The sequence below is a fragment of the Zingiber officinale genome, chromosome 10B (genome assembly GCF_018446385.1).
Source record: "Zingiber officinale cultivar Zhangliang chromosome 10B, Zo_v1.1, whole genome shotgun sequence".
Taxonomy (NCBI): domain Eukaryota; kingdom Viridiplantae; phylum Streptophyta; class Magnoliopsida; order Zingiberales; family Zingiberaceae; genus Zingiber; species Zingiber officinale.
Window position 1 is genome coordinate 45,168,187 of NC_056005.1, and position 25,975 is coordinate 45,194,161.

Consider the following 25,975-nt stretch of genomic DNA (forward strand, 5'->3'; position numbering starts at 1 on the left):
GGGCTGACCGGACGTCTGGCAGGTAAGTGAGGTAAGTCACTGGAGGGGAGTGACTGTGAGGACGCGTTCCCGGGAAGGGGACATTAGGCGTCGATCCGGCTTAGATCCATTTCGGATGTCTAAGTCGAGATCGTGACTAGATTCCGGTCTCGGAAAGACGGAATCTAAGTCATACTCTCTTTATCCATCTGTTGAACTTTAACTTTGCTAACAATTTGTTTTACAGGATGTATATTTGCCTCGGACTAACTTTGTTTTGCAGGAAAAAGGAGTCTTTCTGGAACAAGGTGGTCCGGGCGCCCGGAGGTCCGGCGCCCGGAGGTCCGGGCGCCCGGAAGGCGAATTTTATCCAGCCAAGTCGTCGTCACGTGGAGCATCTTGGTTTGAGCAGTTACGTCACACTCCAGGCGCCCGGAAGGGATCCAGGCGCCCGGAACAGCATATAAAAGAAGCCCCAGGCAGGAGCTTTAGAAATCAATTTTTATTGAGAACTCTTCTACTGCTGGTCTTGCTGCTCGACGTTCAAGTGCGACGTCAACAACGCTCCGACAAAAGTGCTCCTCCGGTGTTTATTTAATTTTTCTTTGTCGGTATTGCTTTATTATTACTAGCATTTCCTGTACTTATTCTGTAATCATATTTCGACTTGTTAGTGATTGCCCAACGAAAGTGGTCAAGGACCACGGGCCTTCGAGTAGGAGTCGTCACAGGCTCCGAACGAAGTAAAAACATCTGTGTCTACTTTATTTTTTCGCTGCGTTTATACTCGTCTTTTTCGAATCGATATTCACCCCCCCCCTCTATCGAATCTAACGGTCCTACAAGTGGTATCAGAGCAGGTACCGCTCTGATTTGGTGCAACCACCAATCAGGCAAAGGGGGGACTTTTTGAAAGAAAAATTAGATATCGTTTGTCTTTAAAATAAAATCTTACGCCTTTCGTTTTTTCCCTCCAAAACTATTTTTGAAAAATACATCATCATCTCTTCACCATTGCTTAGTATTGACAAGATATTACATTTTCAAAATTTTGAAATAATATTTTTTTATTAATATTTTAATAATATTTTTTTATTATTTTTTCAAAAATAGTGAAATATTATTTTTTTTCGGCACTGCTAATCCAAGACCAAGTCTTGGGATCTCTTGTTTGTTTCTCTGTGTGCAAGAAATTATGACTCTTCTAGAAGGACGGAATCCCTGCGAACCGCCACCATACGATCATGAAGACTTCAACTACTGGAAGCGATTAATGGAATGCTTCTTAGGAAGCGTAGACATCGATTATATGCTAATTTCGAGGAAACCTTCTCAAAACTCGGAACTGAACAAAAAGGTAAGTAACATTATTTGTAATGTTTTACCTAACAATATTTTATGCAGATTAGAAAAGTACAAGAATGCATATGAGCTGTGGACCCAGTTGATCAAGCTTCACGAGATGCCGATGGAGCTAGAAGATCAAGTTAAAGTCGAATCCGGACTCGAGTCAGATCCAACGGAGAAGCCTGCTGAATTAGGGGTTGCGCTCAAGGTTAGTAATATTTACCAAAACACCCTTGCTAGTAGTAGTTTAAAATATGCGACTGTTAATTTGGATATGTCTGAAAGTATATGTGAAAATAGTGTACATGACAATACTTGCAAAAATACCTCTAGGATATTTTCTGATAAAACAAATATAATTAATTTAGAAAATACAGAAAATCTGAAAATAATTAATAAATCTAAAAATTTGAATTTAAACCTAAACAAATTTGAAAATTCAAACAAAAAAGATGACAAAGTCAATATTGATCTAGATAAAATTAATAAATTATTTAATCTAGACAATATTAATCTAGAAAATTCTATCCAAAACCAAGATAATTTAATTAATAAGAAATTAAACTTTAAAGATAAAACTAATCTAATAAATTCAATTAACCATATCAATTTAAAAGGCAAAGAAAATATAAGGATAAAATCAAACACTTTGATAAAATCAAAACGGAATTTAACAAACTTAAAATTAAATGTTAAAGATAACATATTAAAAAAAAAATAATCTAGAAATTTCAAAATTAACAATTAATAAAAAGCTAAAAGATAAACCATTAAGAAAATATAATTCAAACAGTTTAGTTAATTCAAATTTAAAAATAAATAAAAACTTAAACTTTAAAAATAAGCTATTAAAGAAAGATAATTCAATTAACCCAATAAAATTGAAATTAAAAGAACATTCAAATATTAAATACACCCTCTTAAAGAAAGATAATTTGACCAATTTAATTAATTCAAAATTAAAAACAAATTAAACATTACAACTTAACTAAAACCAACTCTAATTATACAAAAATCTTAAATTAAAGACCAATGATTTAGGGGGAGGCTCCAGAATAGCTGGCACCTCCAAAACTAACCCAAACAAACTAACCCGGCAGGGTAATTAGGATTAGTTAAAAAGAGACCAAGTTTAACTTGAATTATGGTACTGGTGAAGTTTTTGGATGAAGGTACGTTAGGGAAGCTTGGGCATCGCATGTCTAGAAAGATATGGCTTCGATCTGGTGCATTTGGCCAAGTGGAACTGACCGAAGCTACCCTTAAATGGATCCTAACTAGTTAGACCAAGGTTTAATACTAAGCTCCGTGGATAGGACTATTCGGAAAACCTCGAAAGGTTGGCTACTTCTAATGACGTCCAAGTGACTCACCAAGCTTAGAAGTTTATCCGAAGAATGCCTATTTGTTGAGACCAAAGCTAAACCTGAATCTAACAAAAGTTAAACCAAACTCTGTAATTAAATCTAATTCATCTCACAAAATTATAGGATTCCCTGATTAATAATCTAGATCGGGTGAGATGAATAAGGATCAAATTAATTTTCAAATTAAATTAAAATTAATTAAAAATTAAATTTCGAATTAAAACTAAATTAATTTTAAAAAAAATATTAAATTAACTTTAAAAATTATTTTAAAAATTAAATTAACTTTAAAAAATTATTTTAAAACAAAAATTAACTTTAAAAAATAATTTTAAATTTAACTTTAAAAATTTTATATTTAACTTAAAAATTTTATTCTAAACTTAAAAATTATTTTAAAATTATCTCCAAATTTTTAAAAAATTATTTTAAAAACTCTTTTAAAAATCATTTTAAAAACTTTAAAAAATTCTTTTAAAAATTTTTTTAAAACATTTTATAAATTATTTTAAAAACTATTTTAAAAATCATTTTAAAAACTTTAAAAAAAATTCTTTTAAAAATTATTTTAAAAAACTCTTTTAAAAATCATTTTAAAAACTTTAAAAAAAAAATTTCTTTTAAAAAATTCTTTTAAAACATTTTATAAATTATTTTAAAAACTCTTTTAAAAATCATTTTAAAAACTTTAAAAAAAAAATTTCTTTTAAATTATTTTTAAAAAAAACTATTTTAAAAATCATTTTAAAAACATTAAAAAAAATTCTTTTAAAAATTATTTTAAAAAACTCTTTTAAAAATCATTTTAAAAAACTTTAAAAAATTCTTTTAAAAATTATTTAAAAAAAAACTATTTTAAAAAGCATTTTAAAAACTTTAAAAAATTCTTTTAAAACATTTTAAAAATTATTTAAAAAAAAAACTCTTTTAAAAATCATTTTCAAAAACTTTAAAAATTCTTTTAAAACCTTTTAAAAATTATTGTTATTTTAAAAATTATTTTAACATAAAAATTATTTTAACTTAAAAATTATTTTAACTTAAAAATTATTTTAACTTAAAATTATTTTAATATAAAAATTATATTTTTTAAATTATTTTAACTTAAAAATTATTTCAAAAATTATTAAAAATCATTTAAAAACTATTTTAAAAATTATGTATCATTTTGAAAAATTCTTCTTATTTTTTCACTATAATAAAATTCTTTTAACTTAAAAAAAAATAGTAATAATAATAAATTATTTCTATAGACTATTTTCACTTTAAAAATTATTATTTTGACTTTAAACTCATTTTTAATCTTAAACATCATTTTAACCTTAAAATTATTACTTAATTTAACCTAACTGAAAATTAAAACTTAAAAATTTAACTTAAACTTAAAACTTAAAGCTAAATTAATCACTGATATTAATTTTAATCTAAAATCAAAACTGAATTGAACGTATATTAATTGTCATTAAATTCCTGTTAGAAATCCCTTAAAAATAATAATTATTATAATTCTTTTAAATTCATTTAAAACTTAGACACCTAACTTAAAACCTTAAATTCCGTTAACTTCAACTTTAAACTTAATTATGTAATTAATAAGTAGAACTTAACTATTTAAGTTTAACTTTATTTGAGAACTAAGCTTGATTTGATCAGAACCTAGGTTTAACCTTAGTAAAAATATTAAAATTACTCTAAGTCATTTTTCTTAATCAACCTTTAAAATATTAATTATTTTTATTAAAACATAATTAAAGTTTGACTTAAATTGAACCTTACTTAACCTTGTTTAATAACGAGTTTAACTTCAAATTACCACCAACTTTAAACTAAGTCAATCCAACTTAAAAGGAAATAAATGAAAAGTTAAATTATAACTAACACCTTCATCAATTAATACAAAATTTAGATTATAGCAAAATTTAATCAATAAATTATTAATATTGATCAATTATTGAATTAATAACAACTTATCTTACTTAACATTACACTAAAGGTTAATTTATTTCAACTTAATCTAACATTAATTACGGTTAGTCAAATTTAAATGAACAATCGTCTAAAACACTTAGGTACAAAAATATGTTACGGTTGTAAAATTTTATATTAAGGGGAAGTAATAAATAAGGAGGATTAATAAATTAAAGGAGTATCAAATTAAGGGGGAGGTTTATTTTTTAATTATCTCTTAAAGTGTTATTTTTTAATCTTCTTTTTAAAATCTCTCTAGAAAATTCTACCTCAATTTAAAAAATAAATATATATCTACTTTGAATATTTTTAGCAAGTATTTTCAAATTTTATGTCAGGTTCAGGGGGAGGAATTAATTAAAAATTTCCCTTTATATAAAATATTTTAAATTTTGTTTGAAAAATGTTTTCTTAAAAATTTCTTAAACCTACTTTTGAAAACTAACTCTTACAAAACTAAGTTGTTTTTAAGAATTGGGTTTTACTTTTTATTGAAAATTGATTTTGAAAATTAGATTTAACTTAGTTTTGAAAATTGTGGAAATTAGATTTTTCAAAACTTAAGTTTACAAACTAAGCTTCTCAAAATCATTTTCCTTAATTTTGAAAATCAAAGTTTAAAAATCAATTTTCAAAATCAACTTGCTTAAAATTGTGAAAATTTTTTAAATCAACTCAAAATTGTTTCTTTTAAATCACAAATTTTTTATCCTTTTTACTTAGTTTTTGAAAACTCAACTTTTCAAGTATTTTAAACCATGGTTTTGAAACTAGTACTTTTGAACTTTAAAATTTTGATTTTTGAAAATTAGATTTAATTATTTTACTTTATCAAAATTAGTTCTACCAAACTCCTTTGAAAACTAAAAGTAAAATTCAAAATCAATATTTGCAAACTGAAATTTGATTTGCAAAAACTCAGTGTTGAAAATTATGAAAGTTAGATTTTTCAAACTTAAATCATTGTCAAAACTTAAGTTTTAAATTAAATCGTTTACAAACTTAGTGTTGAAAAATAAATCAGTTTTTGGAAAAATAAATTTTTCAAACTTAGTTTTGGAATTTTGGTTTTTGAAAACTTATGTTTGAAAATGAAACTATCTAAACTTAGCTAGCTTTCTAAAAGCTAAAAGCTAATGCTTTAAACAAATTTTTAAAAGCTTAAACTCTCCCAGATTAACTTGACATTTTTTTTGTCTGAAGTCTATAATTACTTAATCCATGTTATTTTTGATGAATGCCAAAGGGGGAGGGTTAGGTGGTTAAGTTAGGTTAAGTTAGCTGAACCTAACTGAAAATTCAAACTAACTTAAAAACCACATAAATGCATGGTTCTTGCATATGTTTTCACTAACTTAACCAAGTTGTCATTCCATCAAAAAGGGGGAGATTGTTGGTGCGGTTAGCACTAACGATTTAACCCAGGTTTTGATGAATGACAAATCAGGTTAAGTTAGTTTGTTTTTGTCTGACACTTTGATCGAGTGTGTAGGAGAAGTCCAGCTAGGTCGACGGGCTGACCAGATAGCTGGCGAGAAGTCCAGCTAGGTCGACGGGCTGACCAGATAGCTGGCAAGAAGTCCAAGCGGGTCAACGGGATGACCGGACGCTTGGCGAGAAGTCAGATGGGTCGACGGGCTGACCGGACGTCTGGCAGGTAAGTGAGGTAAGTCACTGGAGGGGAGTGACTGTGAGGACGCGTTCCCGGGAAGGGGACATTAGGCGTCGGTCCGGCTTAGATCCATTTCGGATGTCTAAGTCGAGATCGTGACTAGATTCCGGTCTCGGAAAGACGGAATTTAAGTCATACTCTCTTTATCCATCTGTTGAACTTTAACTGTGTTAACAATTTGTTTTACAGGATGTATATTTGCCTCGGACTAACTTTGTTTTGCAGGAAAAAGGAGTCTTTCTGGAACAAGGTGGTCCAGGCGCCCGGAGGGGATCCGGGCACCCGGAAGGTGAATTTTATCCAGCCAAGTCGTCGCCACGTGGAGCATCTTGGTTTGAGCAGTTACATCACACTCCAGGCGCCCAGAAGGGATCCAGGCGCCCGGAACAGCATATAAAAGAAGCCCCAGGCAGGAGCTTCAGAACTCTTCTACTGCTGGTCTTGCTGCTTGACGTTCAAGTGCGACGTCAACAACGCTCCGACAAAAGTGCTCCTCCGGTGTTTATTTAATTTTTCTTTGTCGGTATTGCTTTATTATTACTAGCATTTCCTGTACTTATTCTGTAATCATATTTCGACTTGTTAGTGATTGCCCAATGAAAGTGGTTAAGGACCACGGGCCTTCGAGTAGGAGTCGTCACAGGCTCCGAACGAAGTAAAAACATCTGTGTCTACTTTATTTTTTCGCTGCGTTTATACTCGTCTTTTTCGAATCGATATTCACCCCCCCCCCCCCTCTATCGAATCTAACGGTCCTACAGGGAACACTACTCTTAATCATTCTTAGTCAAGTATTAACATTTAGGGACAATGTTAATGCGATGAGACTAGCATGTAGGTCAACTCGATGACTTAATCTCACAAGTCATGGATATGGAGATATCAAGTTGACACATGGGTATGCATTGGAGAATGTATACTGAATGACCCGCCATGAGAAAGTATCATGGATCGTTATATGAATGTCATATACTTTCTCATGTGGCTATTAGTATGACTATTAGTCCTTGGACCTGAAGTCACCATGGTTCCCTACATAAGGAGTTACGTACTTTGGCTTCGTCAAACGTCACCCGTAACTGGGTGGACTATAAAGGCGATTACTGGGTATGTAACAAATTATGCGGAGGGATGTGAGTGATGTAGATGCGATCTATCCCTCCTATATGACGGGAGTGACATCGATATTCTTGATAGAGTGAGACCACTAGGTGCATGGTCATGCCCAAATGAGTTAATATGAGATATTGAGCTCATTTGATTGAGTGAGTCTACTTGGGATTCAAGATTTAAATTGATTAGAGGATGACACGGTCTATGCCTCATATTGATCAATCTAGATGTCTAGGATAGAAGGACAATGTCATATATTGTGAGGAGTCACAATTAGTAGTCACAAGGTGATGTTGGATCTCAACATTCTTATAACTTGGGTAGTAATGATGTGTTGCTAGATACCGCTCATTGCTTATGCTTCTAAATGGGTTTAGGAGCATTGCCAACGTTATAAGAACCTATAGGGTCACACACATAAGGCAATTAGATGGAGATTAGGTTCATTTGATGAACCTAAAGGATTAGGCTCATGTGATGAACCAAATTGGATTAAGAGTAATCAAAATTGAGCTAATTGAGTTGGACTCAATTTGGTTCATGTGTTAAGTTAGTCTAATTTGGACTTAGACTCATTTAATTAATTTAATTCAATGAATAGAGATTCATTAAATTAAAATTGACTTGAACCAATGGTTAGATTAGATCAACCAAGGGAGAGAAGTGGTCAAGTTTGACTTGACTTGAGAGGAGGATGAAGGGTCAAGTTTGACTTGACCATTTGCCACCTCATTGGTGAGTTGGCATTAAGTGGGCTTATGATGATGTGCCACATCATCAAGACCACTTCATGGTGTGCCACCTCATGAGGGAGAGTTTTTAACTCTTGAAATTCCATGGAGTATATAACCACTCACTTGAAGGTGGCCGACCACTTTTTTTGTAGAGTTATAAGCTTGAATTGATTTTTCATTTAAGTTATCTTTTTCCTCAAGCTCTTCTCTTCTCTCCCTCTCCTCCCTTGGTCGAACCCTAAAAAGGTGCTAGCACACCTTTTGTTTAGTCTCTCTATCTCTTGCTTGTGTAGATACACATAGAGGAGTATCTACTTTGACACTCTCGAGATCCGGCGAACTTTGGACGAGCAGGATTAAGCGAAGGGCTTCGCATCAAGGGTAAAGCTTTTCTTCTTTGTAGATCTAGTTTAGATCTAGGTTAGAAAACTCATACTCGAAGTTTTTACGAAATTTTAATCTTCGCACGGATCCGTGGCATGGGAATTTCGGGGTTTCAGCAACGCAAAAAGCAGTTTTTGCGGCCCGAAAAACCCAACAGTGGTATCAGAGCCACGTGCGAAGCGAGTATGAGTTTTAATTTGTATTTTTATGAAAATTACAGATCTGTAACTTTCTATGAATTTATGATTTTTGGTATTTTTATTGGTATTTTTCTCTTAGAAGCGAAGCACAAGTGTTTAAACACTTGTAGGTTTCGACTACCAAGAAAATATTTCCGAAACGGTAAGGTTTCACCCCAAATCATTTTAGGACAGTGGACTAAGGTACTGTAGGATCGCTTAGGAACACTCGCGATGATTATATCGCGGGTAGGGGTGCTGCCCCTGACCCCGCAAGGGGATTCGTTCCGCGATTGCGCTCGAAAATCGCTAAACGAGATCGTCGAGAATTGTTACTCATAAAAATTGTAAAAATTGTAAGAAAATTACATAAATTTTTAGAAATTACATAATTTAGAATTATGTATTATTTTGTGATGATCATGGCCCAAAAGACCCAATTAGATTGGAAATTTGTGTTGTAATTCATATTATGGCCTGCGTGTCATTTCTGTGATGTGCGTGTTGTATATGATACGCGACCTGCGCGTCGTACCTTTCCTATTTTTATATTCCTGTTGTAAATAGTTTAGACTTGAATATAACTCGAGTTTCACCTTTGTAATGTACAAATTGGAGCGGTGGAAGATCCACTCGAGACGGAGTTACAAGGAGGGCGCGAGCAACACAAGGTGGTCAAGGAAAGAGCTTGAGAAGCTGTTGACCTTAGGTTGACCATCCGATCTTCTCATTGGCTTGAGAAGATCGTAGTAGGGCCATGACTAATCACAAAATATTTAATTAATTGCTTGTGTGTGTATATGTGATGCATGCTAGAATAGTAATTAATTAGCGCCTTACCGATTAGATTAGATCTAAATCGCATACATGATGCGCCCTAACGATTAGATTAGATCTAAATCGCGTATATGATACACCTCGTTGATTAGATTAGATCTCAATTGCGTCAACTCATAATGTCTACCATGTCATGATACCTATCACTACATCGATCACATGTTATTGTTGAATCTGCCAAAGCAGAGCAACACATATTATCTTGGTAGGGTACGGAGGGACAATTTTGGTCCCACCTAACAACGCATGGGTGAGTACAACTTAATTAGATTGAGTAACTAGTTAACTCAATTGGATCGAGTTTAACTATAGGCATTTTTTCAATGATTGGTAAATAGGTCAAAATCACGTTTATATTAACTCTTGGGCGTATTAGCCAAAGCTAAATCGAGTATTAATATAAATGTGGATCTTGATCCTATAAATAAGAGTTGCATAGAGATGTAATTGGTAATTAGTTACCTACCGATCATACTAACTCTTGGGCGATTTAGCCAAAGCTAACTTAAGGCATAGTATGATGTGGATCTTGTCCCACATGAATTATAGAATTTAGTGGGAGCATCATTTAATTAAAAGGCCTAATTAAATGATTAATAGAATATGATATTTATTTATTTTTCTGTATTTTTCTGTTGTAGATAACCATGACGTCAAATACGAACTCTTTCTCCCCGCGTTCCGTCCTTGAGAAGGACAAGCTCAACGGATCAAATTTCCTGGACTGGAGCAGCCCATTCCGGAGGCACCTCCTGCCACTGCCACGCGAGCTGACCGTGATGCTTACAAGAAGCATCAAGATGACACATTAGATGTGTCATATCTTATGCTCACGACCATGAACTCTAAGCTTCAGAAGCAATACGAGTTGATGGGCACTTATGATATGGTTGAACATCTTCGTCAACTATATCAAGGACAAACGAGGCACGAGAGATTCGAGATCTCTAAGGTATTATTTCAGTGCAAGATGCAAGATCAGACTCCTGTAGGCCCATATGTACTCAAAATGATTGGGTACATAGAAAACCTACAGAGGTTGGGATTCCCACTTGGCCAAGAGCTGGTCACTGATCTGATCTTGCAATCCTTGCTAGATAGCTATAGTCAATTCGTTCTAAATTATAACATGAACGAAATTGACAAGCCACTGCCTGAGCTGCATAGCATGTTAAGAACTGTTGAGCTCAACCTTAAGAAGGTTAAGCCCAACTCCATTGAGGGGTCGCCAAGGATGCTACCTGCTTCCACTGCGGTCAGACCGGGCACTGGAAGAGGAACTGCAAAGTGTACCTGGAAGATCTTAAGAAGAAGAGAAGTGAGACTTCCACTTCAGGTATCTATGTTATAGAAGTCAATCTATCTATTTCTTCATCATGAGTATTAGATACCGGATGTGCTTCTCACATTTGTACTAATGTGCAGGCGCTGAGAAATAGCAGGGCATTGACGAAGGGCGAGGTGGACCTACGCGTAGGCAATGGAGCACAGGTTGTTGTTGTTGTTGTAGGAACTTATCATCTATCTCTACCTTCTGGGCTTGTATTAAAATTAGATGAATGTTGTTATGTGCCTTCTTTAACTAAGAACATCATTTCAGTTTCTTATTTGGACAAGAAAGGTTTTTCATTTATTATAAAGAACAAATATTGTTCAGTTTATTTAAATGATATGATCTATTGTAGTGCACCTCTGATAAATATACTCTATATTCTAGACCTTGAGAACCCTATCTATAACATTAGTACCAAGATGTTCAAGTTAAATGACATGAACCAAACCTATCTCTGGCACTATCACTTAGGTCATATAAATGGCAAACACTTATCCCAGCTCCATAAAGATGGTCTGCTGGACTCGTTTGATTTTGAATCATATGAGATATGCGAGTCATGCCTTCTAGGCAAGATGACCAAGACTCCCTTTAGTGGACACAGTGAGAGAGCAACTGACTTGTTAGGTCTTATACATAGTGATGTGTGTGGCCCTTTCAATGTCACTGCTAGAGGTGGTTATAAGTACTTCATTATATTTACTGATGACTTCAGTAGATATGATTATGTGTACCTGATGACACATAAGTCAGAATCCTTTGAAAAGTTCAAAGAATTCAAGAATGAAGTATAAAACCAGCTTGGCAAAAGTATTAAGATACTTCGATCAGATCGAGATGGTGAATACCTTAGCCATGAGTTTCGTGACTATCTAGTTGAGTGTGGGATTCTATCTCAATTCACTTCTCCTGGAACATCACAGTGGAATGGTGTATCCGAAAGAAGGAATTGTACCTTATTAGATATGGTACGATCTATGATGAGTCACACAGATCTTCCTATGTATCTTTGGGGCTATGCTCTAGACACATTAACCTTCATTCTCAACTGAGTTCCATCTAAGGTTGTAATAAAGACACCATATAGGATATGGACAGGGAGAGATGTCCAGGTGTCTTTTATGAGGATTTGGGGTTGTGAGGCTTATGTTCGACGTCAAGTCTCGGACAAATTCAGACTCAAATCCGACAAGTGCTATTTCATTGGATATCCCAAAGAAACGAAGGGATATTACTTCTACATTCCCAGTCAACATAAGGTAGTTGTGGCTAAGACTGGGGTATTTCTAGAAAGGGACTTTGTTTCTATAAAGACTAGTGGGAGTACGTTCGATCTTGAAGAAGTTCAAGATATGGACCATAGCACTGAAGCCTCGATGAAAGTTGAACTGGAACCACAAAGTGTTGTGGATGATGTTGTTCCACAAGGAGTTGAGGAACCACAACCAGTTCAAGTAGACCTACCTCTTCGCAGATCTGATAGGGTATGTCGTCAGCCTGAGAGATACTCATTTCTCTTATCTGACCATGATGACGTTGTGCTCATTGAAGATGAGCTTACCTCCTATCAGGAAGCTGTGATGAGACCAAATTCTGAGAAATGGCTAGAAGTCATGAGATCCGAGATGGAATCCATGTACACCAACCAAGTATGAACTTTGGGTGATCCACTTGAGGACGTAAAACGCATAGGGTGTAAGTGGGTCTTTAAGAGAAAGACTGACATGGATGGACTTATCTATAAGGGTCGCTTGGTAGCTAAAGGTTTCAAACAAATTCATGGTATTGACTATGATGAAACCTTTTCTCCAGTAGCGATGTTTAAGTCTATTCGGATCATGCTTGCTATTGCAGCATAACATGACTATGAGATATGGCAGATGGATGTCAAAACCGCGTTTCTGAATGGAACCTGCTCGAGGATGTGTACATGATACAACCTGAGGGTTTTGTAGATCCACAACATACTAGCAGAGTATGCAAGCTGCATAGGTCCATTTATGGACTAAAGCAAGCTTCTCGGAGCTGGAATCTTCGATTCGATGATGCAATCAAACAGTTTGGTTTCATCAAGAATGAAGATGAACCTTGTGTCTACAAGAAAGTTGTTGGAAGCACAGTTGTTTTCCTTATATTGTATGTGGATGACATACTACTTATTGGGAAAGACATCCCTTTGCTGCAGTCTGTCAAGACTTGGCTAGGGACTTGTTTCTCAATGAAGGACTTAGGTGAAGCATCCCGCATTCTTGGCATACAGATCTATAGAGATAGATCTAAGAGGTTGCTTGGCCTAAGTCAGAGTACATATATTGACAAGGTACTCCTTCGGTTTGCCATGTAGAACTCCAAGAAGGGATTTCTGCCGATGTCACATGGTGTGAGTATTTCGAATACTCAAGGTCCCTCTTCTAGAGAGGAGAGAGATCGTATGGATCAGATCCCTTATGCCTCAGCCATAGGATCTATCATGTACGTCATGCTATGTACTCGTCTTGATGTCTCGTATGCTTTGAGCATGACGAGCAGATACAGTCAGATCCAGGTGAATGTCACTGGATAGCGGTCAAGAATATTCTTAAGTACTTGAGAAGGACTAAAGAATATTTCTTGATATATGGAGGCGATAACGAGCTAGCTGTAAAGGGTTACAGTGATGCCAGCTTCCAGACCGACCAAGATGATTATCGATCGCAGTCAGGATTCGTGTTGCCGAGTATATTGCTGCATCAGAAGCAGCAAAGGAGGCAGTTTGGATCCGCAAGTTCATTGCCGAGCTTGGGGTGGTTCCTAGCATAGCTGATCCCATAGAGCTCTATTGTGACAACAATGGAGCAATAGCACAGGCTAAGGAACCTCACTCACACCAACGGACCAAATACATACTAAGGTGCTTCCATCTCATTCGAGAGATTATCGAGAGAGGAGATGTGAAGATTTGCAGAGTACCCACAAAGGCTAACATCGCAGATCCCTTGACCAAGGCTTTGGCACAGAGAAAGCATGATGGTCACACTAGGTCATTAGGCCTTAGAGCCTACACTGATTGACACTAGTGCTAGTGGGAGATTGCTAGTTAGAGCCCTAGAGCCAATCATTTGATGATTGTTGTATGGACTCATTGTATCATATTCTTGTATATAAATAAAGACATTTGTTTTGGTTATTATACTTATTTGTATTGGCGCCAAATAACTAAGTATAATAGCGTCCTTGAGTAGAAGGTTCTTACCTATATCAATCAATTGGTTGAATCGATAGTGAGATGATATAGGGAACACTACTCTTAATCATTCCTAGTCAAGTATTAACATTCAGGGACAATGTTAATGCGACGAGACTAGCATGTAGGTCAACTCGATGACTTGATCTCACAAGTCATGGATATGGAGATATCAAGTTAACACATGAGTATACATTGGAGAATGTATACTGAATGACCCGCCATGAGAAAGTATCATGGATCGTTATATGAGTGTCATATACTTTCTCATGTGGCTATTAGTATGACTATTAGTCCTTAGACCTGAAGTCACTATGGTTCCCTATATAAGGAGTTACGTACTTTGGCTTCGTCAAACGTCACCCGTAACTAGGTGGACTATAAAGGCGATTACTGGGTATGTAACAAATTATGATGAGGAATGTGAGTGATGTAGATGGAATCTATCCCTCCTATATGACGGGAGTGACATCGATATTCTTGATAGAGTGAGACCACTAAGTGCATGACCATGCCCAAATGAGTCAATATGAGATATTGAGCTCATTTGATTGAGTGAGTCTACTTGGGATTCAAGATTTAGATTGATTAGAGGATGACACGATATATGCCTCATATTGATCAATCTAGATGTCTAGGATAGAAGGGCAATGTCATATATTGTGAGGAGTCACAATGTGATGTAGGATCTCAACATTCTTATAACTTGGGTAGTAATGATGTGTTGCTAGATACCGCTCATTACTTATGCTTCTAAATGAGTTTAGGAGCATTGCCAACGTTATAAGAACCTATAAAGTCACATACATAGGGCAATTAGATGGAGATTAGGTTCATTTGATGAACCTAAAGGATTAGGCTCATGTGATGAACCAAATTGGATTAAGAGTAATCCAAATTGAGCTAATTGAGTTGGACTCAATTTGGTTCATGTGTTAAGTGAGTCTAATTTGGACTTAAACTCATTTAATTAATTTAATTCAATGAATTGAGATTCATTAAATTAAAATTAACTTGAACCAATGGTTAGATTAGATCAACCAAGGGAGAGAAGTGGTCAAGTTTGACTTGACTTAAGAGGAAGATGAAGGGTCAAGTTTGACTTGACCATTTGCCACCTCATTGGTGAGTTGGCATTAAGTGGGCTTATGATGATGTGCCACATCATCAACACCACTTCATGGTGTGCCACCTCATGAGGGAGACCAAGAGTTTTTGACTCTTGAAATTCCATGGAGTATATAACCACTCACTTGAAGGTGGCCGGCCACTTTTTTTGTGGAGTTATAAGCTTGAATTGATTTTTCATTCAAGTCATCTTTTTCCTCAAGCTCTTCTCTTCTCTCCCTCTCCTCCCTTGGTCGAACCCTAAAAAGGTGCTAGCACACCTTTTGTTTGGTCTCTCCATCTCTTGCTTGTGAGGATACACATAGAGGAATGTCTACTTTGACACTCTCGAGATCCGGCGAACTTTGGACAAGCGGGATTAAGCGAAGGGATTCGCATCAAGGGTAAAGCTCTTCTCCTTTGCAGATCTAATTTAGATCTAGGTTAGAAAACTCATACTTGAAGTTTTTATGAAATTTTAATCTTCGCACGGATCCGTGGCATGGGAATTTCGGGGATTCCGCAACGCAAAAAGCGATTTTTACGGCCCGAAAAACCCAACAGGCATCAATTATCGAGGTCCATTCTGGAGTTCTGAGAAAGACATTGAGTGCGTAGCGTACCGAATCTTGGTTGTTTACTGTTTCACCGAGGTTTTTGAGTCTGGTGATTAGTTCTTTGACCATCACGTGTAGATTGACTACCTTCTCACCTCTTTCCAGATGGATATTCATCAATTTATTCCGAAGTATGTCTCATCTTGTGAGCTTGACTTCGGATGTACCTTCGTGGTGTTCTAGAAATTTTTCCCATAGTTCTTTGGCCAACGAGTAGCTTCCGATATGGTTGACTTCTTGAGGTGGCAGCACACTCAGCAAGTGATATTCCGCTCTATTTTTGCTACGGAATCATTTTGTTCTTTCTTCGTCCAAAGACTCTCCTCCTTCTCCTCTCCGTTTTTATTTATAGGAACTACAAAATCATAATTAATTATTAAATGAATCTCATAGCCAGTTTTTATAAATACCTCCATTCGGCGTTTCCAGTATACAAATCCTCCTTCGAAATTTGGTGGAACTATGCTTGGTCCGGTCATTGATTTCTTTGCTTTGGTCGGCGGTTAGTCCTTCTGAAGCATCCTCGCTCTGATACCAATTATAGGTCCCTTGATGGCCGACAAGAGGGGGGATGAATTGTCCTGCACAAACAAACTCAACCCTTTCTCGACTTATAGCTTAATTATGAACAATTGTATTAAAAAAATAAGAGACTAATTAAAAAGAAAGAGAAACAAAGAGAATTACTTGGTTTGGAATCAAAAGATTGCTAATCCAAAGAAAATGAAGCACACTTATGAAAATCTCCTTCGGGTGGAGTAACCTCTTACAACGTTAATAGCTCATAATCAAAAGTAGAACAGAAAGAGAATGATTTACAAGTTCTTATCTGAACTACTGAAATCAGGGCTATATTTATAGCTCTTTTTCGGGCGCTTATGTAACACCCATGAAATTATATGATAGGTATATGAATATTATTTTCCTTAGAGCATAAAGAAATGAGAAGAATAAGAGAAAAAGGAAAAAAATAAAAACAAAAGAAAATATAGAATAAGAAGAGGTGAGGTCAAGGATTGAACCTTGAACCTTCCACAATTGATGGAGATAAATTGATGGTTGATAACCATTAGGATAAGGAGAAATAATTGGATAGAAAGGAATGAAAAATTTAGTTAAAGAAGAAAAGAAAACTAAGCAAAAAGGAGCAAGAGAAACCCAAGTTGCTTACCTTCTTTTCCCTCTTGGTTAAGAAAAGGAGCAAGCAAAGAGAGATTGTCTACTTCCCTCCCTCTCTCTATTTTCATGGGAATTAAAGGAGTGGGGGAAAAGAGGAGTTGAGGGAATGGATGAGGACATGTTTCATTTGGCAAAGGGATAAATAGGTTTAGAGAAGAAAAACAAGGGATTAAATTCATTTTCTTCTTCCTACTTCTCCCTTCTTCATTCTTCACCGAACCAAGAAAATTTCCCTCTCCTCATTCCAATAGCTAAGTTAAGTTCTTCTCCAAGAAAGCTAATTTCCGAGAAGAAACCTTCAAGTTCTAGCCCTTACAAGCAAAGGAAACAAAAGGAGGTACAAGAAGAAGAAGCTTCCTTTTTCCTTGACACCTAGAACACTTTTCTCTCTAAGGAAAACCACAAGCGAAAGGATGTAAGTTCCCCTCACCTGTGGTACAATAGCTCTTGTTGTTCTATGAAGATTCGGTTACATAAAAATCTAAGAAAACATCTTGAAGAATTCCAACCAAGATAAAACCAAAGGAAGGACCTAGGGAATGAAAAGATCTAAATTTGATATGCTCAATATTTTTCTTGTAACATGTATTCTATGATAAGGATTTATCTCATGTTTCTATGTTAAAATGTTTGGTAGAACTTAGATTCATGAGTATTCGGCCATGGTAGAACTAAGGGCCTAGGAGAGCTTTAATTTAAAACTAAGCATGCCATGATCTCCCTAAGATAAGATATGAAACTATTATGATATGCCCATGATTGTATGTTAAGTTGAACTCTATTTCATGTCCATGAAGGTTCGGCCATGTTTAGTTTTGAAGCCTTGGAGAATTTAAAACAAGTCTAAGATGCTCATGATCTCCTTGATGAAATGTTATGAAACTAACTTAATGTTCTTATGTTTATTGTTGCATGGAAATTTAATTACATGCTCTATAACATTCGGCCACATCATGTTCAAGGGCTTAGGAAATTTAGAACCTAACTCAACTATGCTCATGTTATTCCTTGAAATATTTGCTTTGAAAGTTGTTTAAGGTTCTCATGCTTTTAGGACACTTGAACCTTAGTTTTAAGTCCTATAACATTCGGCCACATCATGTTCAAGGGCTTAGGAAATTTAGAACCTAACTTAACTATGCTCATGTTATTCCTTGAAATATTTGCCATAAAAGTTGTTTAAGGTTCTCATACTTTTAGGACACTTGAACCTTAGTTTTAAGTCCTATAACATTCGGCCACATCATGTTCAAGGGCTTAGGAAATTTAGAACCTAACTCAACTATGCTCATGTTAATCCTTGAAATATTTGCCATGAAAGTTGTTTAAGGTTCTCATGCTTTTAGGACACTTGAACCTTAGTTTTAAGTCCTATAACATTCGGCCACATCATGTTCAAGGGCTTAGGAAATTTAAAACCTAACTCAACTATGCTCATGTTAATCCTTGAAATATTTGCCATGAAAGTTGTTTAAGGTTCTCATACTTTTAGGACACTTGAATCCTAGTTTTAAGCCCTACAAGTTTCGGCCACTTCATGATTAAGGGCCTAGGAAACTTAGAACCTAACTCAACTATGCTCATGTTATTCCTTGAAATATTTGCTATGAAAGTTGTTTAAGGTTCTCATGCTTTTAGGACACTTGAACCTTAGTTTTAAGTCCTATAACTCTCGGCCACTTCATGTTTAAGGGTCTAGGAAACTTAGAACCTAACTCAACTATGCTCATGTTATTCCTTGAAATGGTTGCTATGGAAGTTGTTTAGGGTTCACAAGCTTGAATGATAGTTTTTAACCCAATGTATGCTTGATAAGTTTTCGGCCATGATAAATTGTAAGCTTAAGAATCCTAGAACTCTACCTAAACTTGCTCATGGTGTTTCTTATGGTATAAAAATGATGCTTACTTAGGGTTCACATGTTGGTATGGAGTTTTTTTTACCAAAAACCCAATCTATATGGTTCGGCCACTATAAGACATTAGGGTTAGAAACCTAATTATATTTTCCATGTATATTATATGTCATGATTATGAGATTTCTATGATTCTATGTGTAATTATGCACACTTATGATCTATACATGATGGAAACCCTTATGCTATGGTGTGTATTATTTATGATGAGTTATGTGCCAATTTATGCATGATATATGTGATGAGCAGTGTGCCCAATTTATGCATAAAATATATGATGTGCTGTGTGCCCAAATTTTTACATACCATTATGATGAGCTGTGTGCCCAAAATTCTATATGTTATGATATGATAAGAGATATGATGTGCAAGAAATGATAAGAACCATGATATGTAAGACATGCTATTTTACTTTATGTATGACTTGTACCAAGGTGGGCTCCATAAGCGCCCCGGGGTCGATGGACTAAGAAACGGGCCTCGTTAGGGATGGGCTCCTAAGTGCCCCTAGGTCGATGGACTAAGAAACGGGCCTAGTATGTATGCCTTGTAGGGTTCAAGACTTGCTACCTTGGACCTACATAGGGCGCGCGCATTTATGTATGTGGTACAAGCCGGGGCCCTAACCATGTTATGACTATGTTTAAGTATGTATGAAATAAGTTTTCAAAGGACATGTTGCATATATTATTGCATGAATCATGTTTTTAAAAGTCATCTTGCATAACACATTATGATTATGTTACGATATACCATGATGCCTATGATTATGTTATGTTATGTTAGGATGAATCTTATGATTATGTTTTGATATGTTATGATCATGATCATGTTATGCTAGAATGCACTTTATGACTTTATGAGGATATGCCATGATACCATATGATTTTGTTATGATATAATGCTTCTATACCTGATATGATGAGTTGTCTTTATGCTTTATGCATTGAAGCTTTATTTATGCTATACGGTTTTTGTGAGTAGGAAAGGATCTTACTGAGCCTTGAGTGCTCACAGCTTACTTTCCTTGTACCACAAATAAGGGCAAAGAATGGATGTACTAAGGGAGTAGCAGGAGGGGCAAGAAGGACGTGTGTAGTAGTGACTTGGCTAAAGAGGAAAAACCTGCTTTTAATTAATAAGAATTATGTTCATGTTGTTTTCCTTTATAACTCTATGACACTTCATCATGCTCTTTAGTATCATGGTCTAAGTTTATGTTAAGCATGTTATGTGACTCATATGATAGGTAGTTGATGATGATGTGTTAAAGAAAACAACAAAAAAAAAAGAAAAAATAAATATAGGCTATAGATAAGACTTTCGTTGTTTAAGAAGAAAGGATAAGTAACCCCCGTCAGCTTAAGCAGGAAGGGGCGGGACGTTACAGCTTAGAAGGGTTCCAAACGTCTAGAGCGGGATAGAATTCTATCCCCGATGCGTTGGGCAACGTCCACGTCGATCATGATAAAATTCGGGTTCCAAGCGCCCGGACTCGCTCCGGGCGCTTGGACTTCGGGGGCCCGAAATGAGTCCGGGCCCTCTGCCCCGATTCTGCTCGTTATGGTCCAGGTCTTTCGCTCCGGCTCCGCTCGCTTGGGTGATTTCGGCCATCCGGAATAGGACTCACCCAAACCCAACTTCCGGCCTTCTCGAGCAGTCTTCCGCTCCGGCTTTTCATCCCTCAGAAACGCCACACGCTTCCTTCTCATCCTTTAGCATACTCTTCCACAGCATCTCGTCTCTCGGACGCACCGAGCCCATCGACTCTCTCCCGTGTCATCCTTCTTGCTAGTTGCGTCTTTCGCTTGACTTCTTGTACTCCTAAATTGCTATATACTTAGACACAAGATATCAAATAACAATAAGACCTAACTTGACTCAGGAGCTTTAAGTTAATCGGAAGAGTGCAAATCGAGTTTTATAAAAGGGGAATCGAGGTATAAACATCTAACAACAACTACAATCAACTTCTTTATTCTAAGTGTTTGAAATATCATCCAAGGTCTTCTCGTGTGATCCAAGAAGAGCCAGGACGAGCGTCATTACACTCAGGACTTTAAACATATCCCACAAGTTTGTTTTTAATTATATGTTTTCTATTACATCATTTTTTTTCTTTTATACTTGCGGTTGTGCTTGACAAATTTGTAAGAGATTTCTCCACCTTCAGAAGATTTCTAGAAAGGAGAAAAACACTAGTGTTCACATTGAAACATAGGTGGAGTAGAGACTCAGGGGTTGTCGAATCATATAATATTGGTGTACTTTATATATTGTCTTCTTTTTAGTTTATTATTCTGATGCACTTCTTCTAACTAACTCTAATAGAAAAAAAAATTGATAAAAAGATGAGTTCACTATTTACTCATTCTCTAGTGTCTAGTGTCAAATAAGATTTTAAAAGCTATTTACACTACAGGTATTATAGGCCAGAGTTAGAGGACATCTAAACACAAATATCTCAAGGGCTTATGCCATTTCATTACTTGGGTATGCCTCTAACAATAACCAAACTCAAAATTATGCACTATACCCCCTAATAGACAGAATTTTAGTATACATTAATATTTGTGCAAGCAATAGACTATCATCATATGGGACAAGTATGCCCTCTCCCTCGTCCCCTCGGATAGGTCTAGTGACTAGCGCATGAGATGTTGTCATAATGAGATCTGGGGTTCAAATCTCGACAAAGGCGATGTAAATACCTCCCTTATGTGCTAGTCACTATTCCAAAGGCTAATAGCCGCCCATGATTTACCTCCTCCGTGTTGGTCTTGGGACGGGTTGACGGGGGCGCTGGGGGTGAGCGTATTCACCTTTTGCTACAAAGTATGCCCTCTCCCTTAAGGTGGTATGATGATTGAGGTGTGAGATATTATCATATGAGGTCTTGGGATCAAAACTTGGCATGTCCGAGTATGTCCTCTCCCATGCCTTGACCACTTGCACTAATGGCTAGTAGCTATCCGTGATTTACCTTCTCCATATTGATATATAAACGAATTGATGAAAATATTAGGAGCGAACAAATATTGAATTGGTCATATATTATTGATTATCCATCTTTCCTATATCAGCCATAGTTGTAGAAAAGATAATCAGTATGTAGATATTTCTTATAGGGCTCTAGAAAGTTGCTAGTGACCGAGAGAGATTTATGTTATCCAATAGAGGAGGGTTGATTGAGCTTCCAAGAAATTAAAATTTGAAATAGAGCCCTTATGATGAAATTATTATGGAAATCCACGCAAACAAAGACTCCTTGGGTATCCAACATACTTTCTTAAGTCACAAACCATCTAGGAGTGACAATCTAAGAAAGGAGATTCACATAGATGAAGCAAAGGACTAAAGGGAAGATTGATAACAAAAGATAGAATCACTTGAATGGAGTTAGATGAGCAATGTGAACACTAGATCATTTATTTTTTGAATGCCGATAGATAAGTCAAATATGACGACATATTAAGCAGTAGGTGAATATATATCTAGAGCTATGAGAACACTAAAATGTGCTTGCAAGATTAAGGAGGTAAGAGAAATATCGTAGACAAATCATACTCGAAGATTAGTATTGACATGCAATGTAACAAGTACATAATTAAACAATATTTGAAGCCTAGATAGTTTCTACGACCGCTATAAAAATATAAATGCGGGTATATAAAATAGTTTTTGTGATTTATCTATAAATTCTGTTCTTATATGAACACTGAACGTCAATAGTTGATAAAGGAAAAATAGTTGAGAAGGAATTGTGAAACAGACAAGATATTATGAAAATCAATTTATGAGAGTAGATTAGGAAGAAAATCTCATGTAAATATTTTTATTTTAATAAATAATATTTATATTCCTTATAAAAAAAAACTTCAAAAATCTACTTGAAAAAAATGAAACCATTTTAACAATTTTAGATTTTTTAAAATTTAAATATGAAATTTAAGATTGCTAGGCATTCTTTCTAAACACTAGTGTGATCGTGCACACGCGTTACGTTCAGAACCAACGCATTGCGTTGTGTTCAATTATTTGGATTTTCTAGTGTCATCCTTACATTCAGAACCAAGACTCATGCAATAGTGCAACAATAAACTACTATAACGAGTTTCCCTATGCAAAAAATTATTTTAATTTAATATTATACTTATCTTAGTAAAAAAAATTAAGAAAAATATATTTTTTAACATCGTCGGCCTAAAATATTTATAAAAGCTTCTTTAATCATAGTATTGTCAATTCTAAAATGTGGGACTAAAGAGAACTATATTTTTTTTATATAAAATAACCAGAGAAAATTAATGATGAGAACAATTCATAATAATATGTCGTCGCTGAGTCTTGAACTCTAGATCACTAATTGTTTCGCTTGTGGAATTATTAATAAACCTTGGAATTATTTTTAGTGTCAATAGAAAAAAGGATAGTAACGTAAATTTATTTTAGGCTTCATCAAAGTTAGTTAGTAAAGGAGAAAATTTTTAATAAAATAGTAAGATAAAATCGATTATTTTGAAAAATTAAAAATATTGGGACAAATTAAAAAGTTTTACATTTAGGAAAAGAAACAGGAGGTTTTAAAAAGTTGGAAGGCTAAACTGGGGAGTTACAAAATTTCAAGGAAGTTGAAATTTTTTTAAAAATTATGGGATGAAATTGAAAATAAAACAATTGAGAGTGGTAATTAAAAAAATAAAAAATATAATATTGAAAACATCCGGTGCTAATTGAAATATTAAATATTGAGAAAACATTGTTAAATTAGAATTTTTCTAGGGCAACATTTCTTTGTTTTTTCCCCAACCTCGAGCTTCAACGCCGGTGACACGTCGACCGTCCTTCCGCTGCCTCCTCCGTCGGCGACCACCTCGACTCTCTCCTCGTCTCTTTCTCCTCCGCCTCTTTTCCTCCATCTTTGCAAGAAGTTCACAGGTGTGTTTCTCATCTCCAACTAGATTTCGATCGGTGTTGCGAGATACCAACACCGATTGATCCTTGAGATCTCTTCATCTCATCAGATTCTGTTTTAAATCCACCTTTTGCCACACACTTCTCTTCATGCTTCTAGCACCATCTCCGAAAAATCGGGGAACCTCTGACTGGCCACGGCCGAGTTTTCAGCCTATGAATATCATCCTATTAGTCAAGAGTTGTGATACTTTCATGATTTGCGCACTTCTGATTTTTGTTTCCTGTCATTGTACAAGTAAGGAGAAGCGAAACGAAGAAGGGAATGAAGGGATTTACGAGGTTACTCACAAGATCCTATCTTGCTGGTAGGGCACAAAAACCAAGTTCAAGTTTGTTGAGAGGAGGGAGCGCATATTATCTCCATTCTTCCCGTCGTGTGGTCTCCACTGCATCAATCCCCCTTTCCCTTCAAAACCAGTGGATGATTTCACGAAATCCATACGACTCTTGGCGCTTGGCTACATGGATTGGGTTCGGAGGTGAGACTTTACTCTATTTTCCCCTAAGAGATTATTTGTTCAAAAAAATTTGCATTGGCGTATGGACAAATTGTGAGGTGTCATCATTGTAAAATAGAAGTAGAAAAATTAGGTTCCTTATTCAGTCAAAAGAACCTAGGCTTACATATTTGCAAATATAAGATATTTTTTCAAAAGAAACAACTAGATAAGGAATTACTAAGAACAAATAAGGAAAACAACAATATAAAGAAGAAAATGAAAGACATTGTATCAAAGCTTGTGATTTGTTTATCAAAACACTAGAGACAAAAACATACATACCTCAAAATCTTGATTGTATTGTAAACATAATTCGGTTGGATTAAATCATTTTTATCATTCAATATTTTTAACTTTAGTTTAGTGTTGACTAGATATCTGCCAACTATAGTATATATACATTATACAATGAGCTAATCATATGTAGCTTGCATACACTTTTAAAATCTTTATTGGTCAAACAACCATTAGCAACTTGACATTTGAAAAGTGATATCTCATCTTTAGTAAAATTGTCGAATAGATCATGTGTTTCTTGTGTGTGTTGTCTCTTCATAGAACTCGTTGCTTCATGCTAACTTAATACCTTATTTTTACTTAAAGGCAACAATTGCCAATCAACATGCATGTATAATAGGCCAACCAAGTCTATAAAATTAGAGAGACACTATACTTAATGCCTTATTTTTTTACTTTATTTAATTCTCTAAGGAAGAAATATTTTTAATAAGCTACACAAGAAAGGTTGGTTTGATTTGAACTTTCTGTTTGGCTTATTTGACTCGCTTGGTCATTTGGTTTATCAAGTTTCGCCAAGTGGACCAAATATATTAGGTAGTTTGCTTCACTCATTTGAAAGGGAGAGTTGGGTAGATTGATCATGCTTAATGGAAACCATGAGCTAGGCATGCTAAATGGATCTAGGTATTGGATGGATTGATTTGCTCTAAAGGGAGTAGGTGAATTAAGTAGGCAGAGGTGGACAAATTAAACGATCTAATTAGAACAAACTAAGAGGAACAACTAGGACAAATAGGCTAGACTGCATAGATAAATGGGATAGGTTTGACGAATTATGTTTAGCAAGCAAACCAACTAATTGGGTTGAAATTGTTAAAAAGGTGTTTTGGTCTTCTGGAGTTACTCCTTGTCCATTGCATAGAATGCCCCTTGTCTATTATTAGACATTCTATAAGGCAAACATAGGAATAGTTGTTCTATGGTAATTTTATTTCATAAACCAAATTAAGGAATAAAATAGAAGACATTCCATTCCTTCTCTCTTCCGTTGAGTGCACCAAACACATCACAAGTTGTTAAATTGGTGAGGTTCCGTTATGAATCTTTCTTTCTTTGCTAAAATATTCAAGAGAATTAGTATAACATTCAGTTACATCGTTGAACTAGAATTTTTATAACTTTTGAATTATACATATAGGTTTTTTTTGTTATCTTGTAGACCTTCATTGATCAATAAGCTTTAGAGAGTGCACCTATTCGTAGTTTTAAGTAGTTGAATTTCATGTGAGTTAATGTGCCATGGA

The 25,975-nt window shown here is 35.3% G+C and overlaps 1 protein-coding gene across 1 annotated transcript in view; it reads left to right on the plus strand.

Annotated features, from left to right (window-relative positions):
* The first annotated feature begins 23,722 nt into the window (after positions 1 to 23,722).
* LOC122029423 (nifU-like protein 4, mitochondrial) overlaps positions 23,723 to 25,975 on the plus strand; it is a 56,531-nt gene continuing 54,278 nt past the window's right edge. The window contains exons 1-2 of the mRNA XM_042588400.1: positions 23,723 to 23,892; positions 24,168 to 24,410. Of these exons, the coding sequence (XP_042444334.1) occupies positions 24,194 to 24,410 (217 nt within the window). The 5' untranslated portion in view covers positions 23,723 to 23,892; positions 24,168 to 24,193. The remainder of the gene's footprint in view (positions 23,893 to 24,167; positions 24,411 to 25,975) is intronic.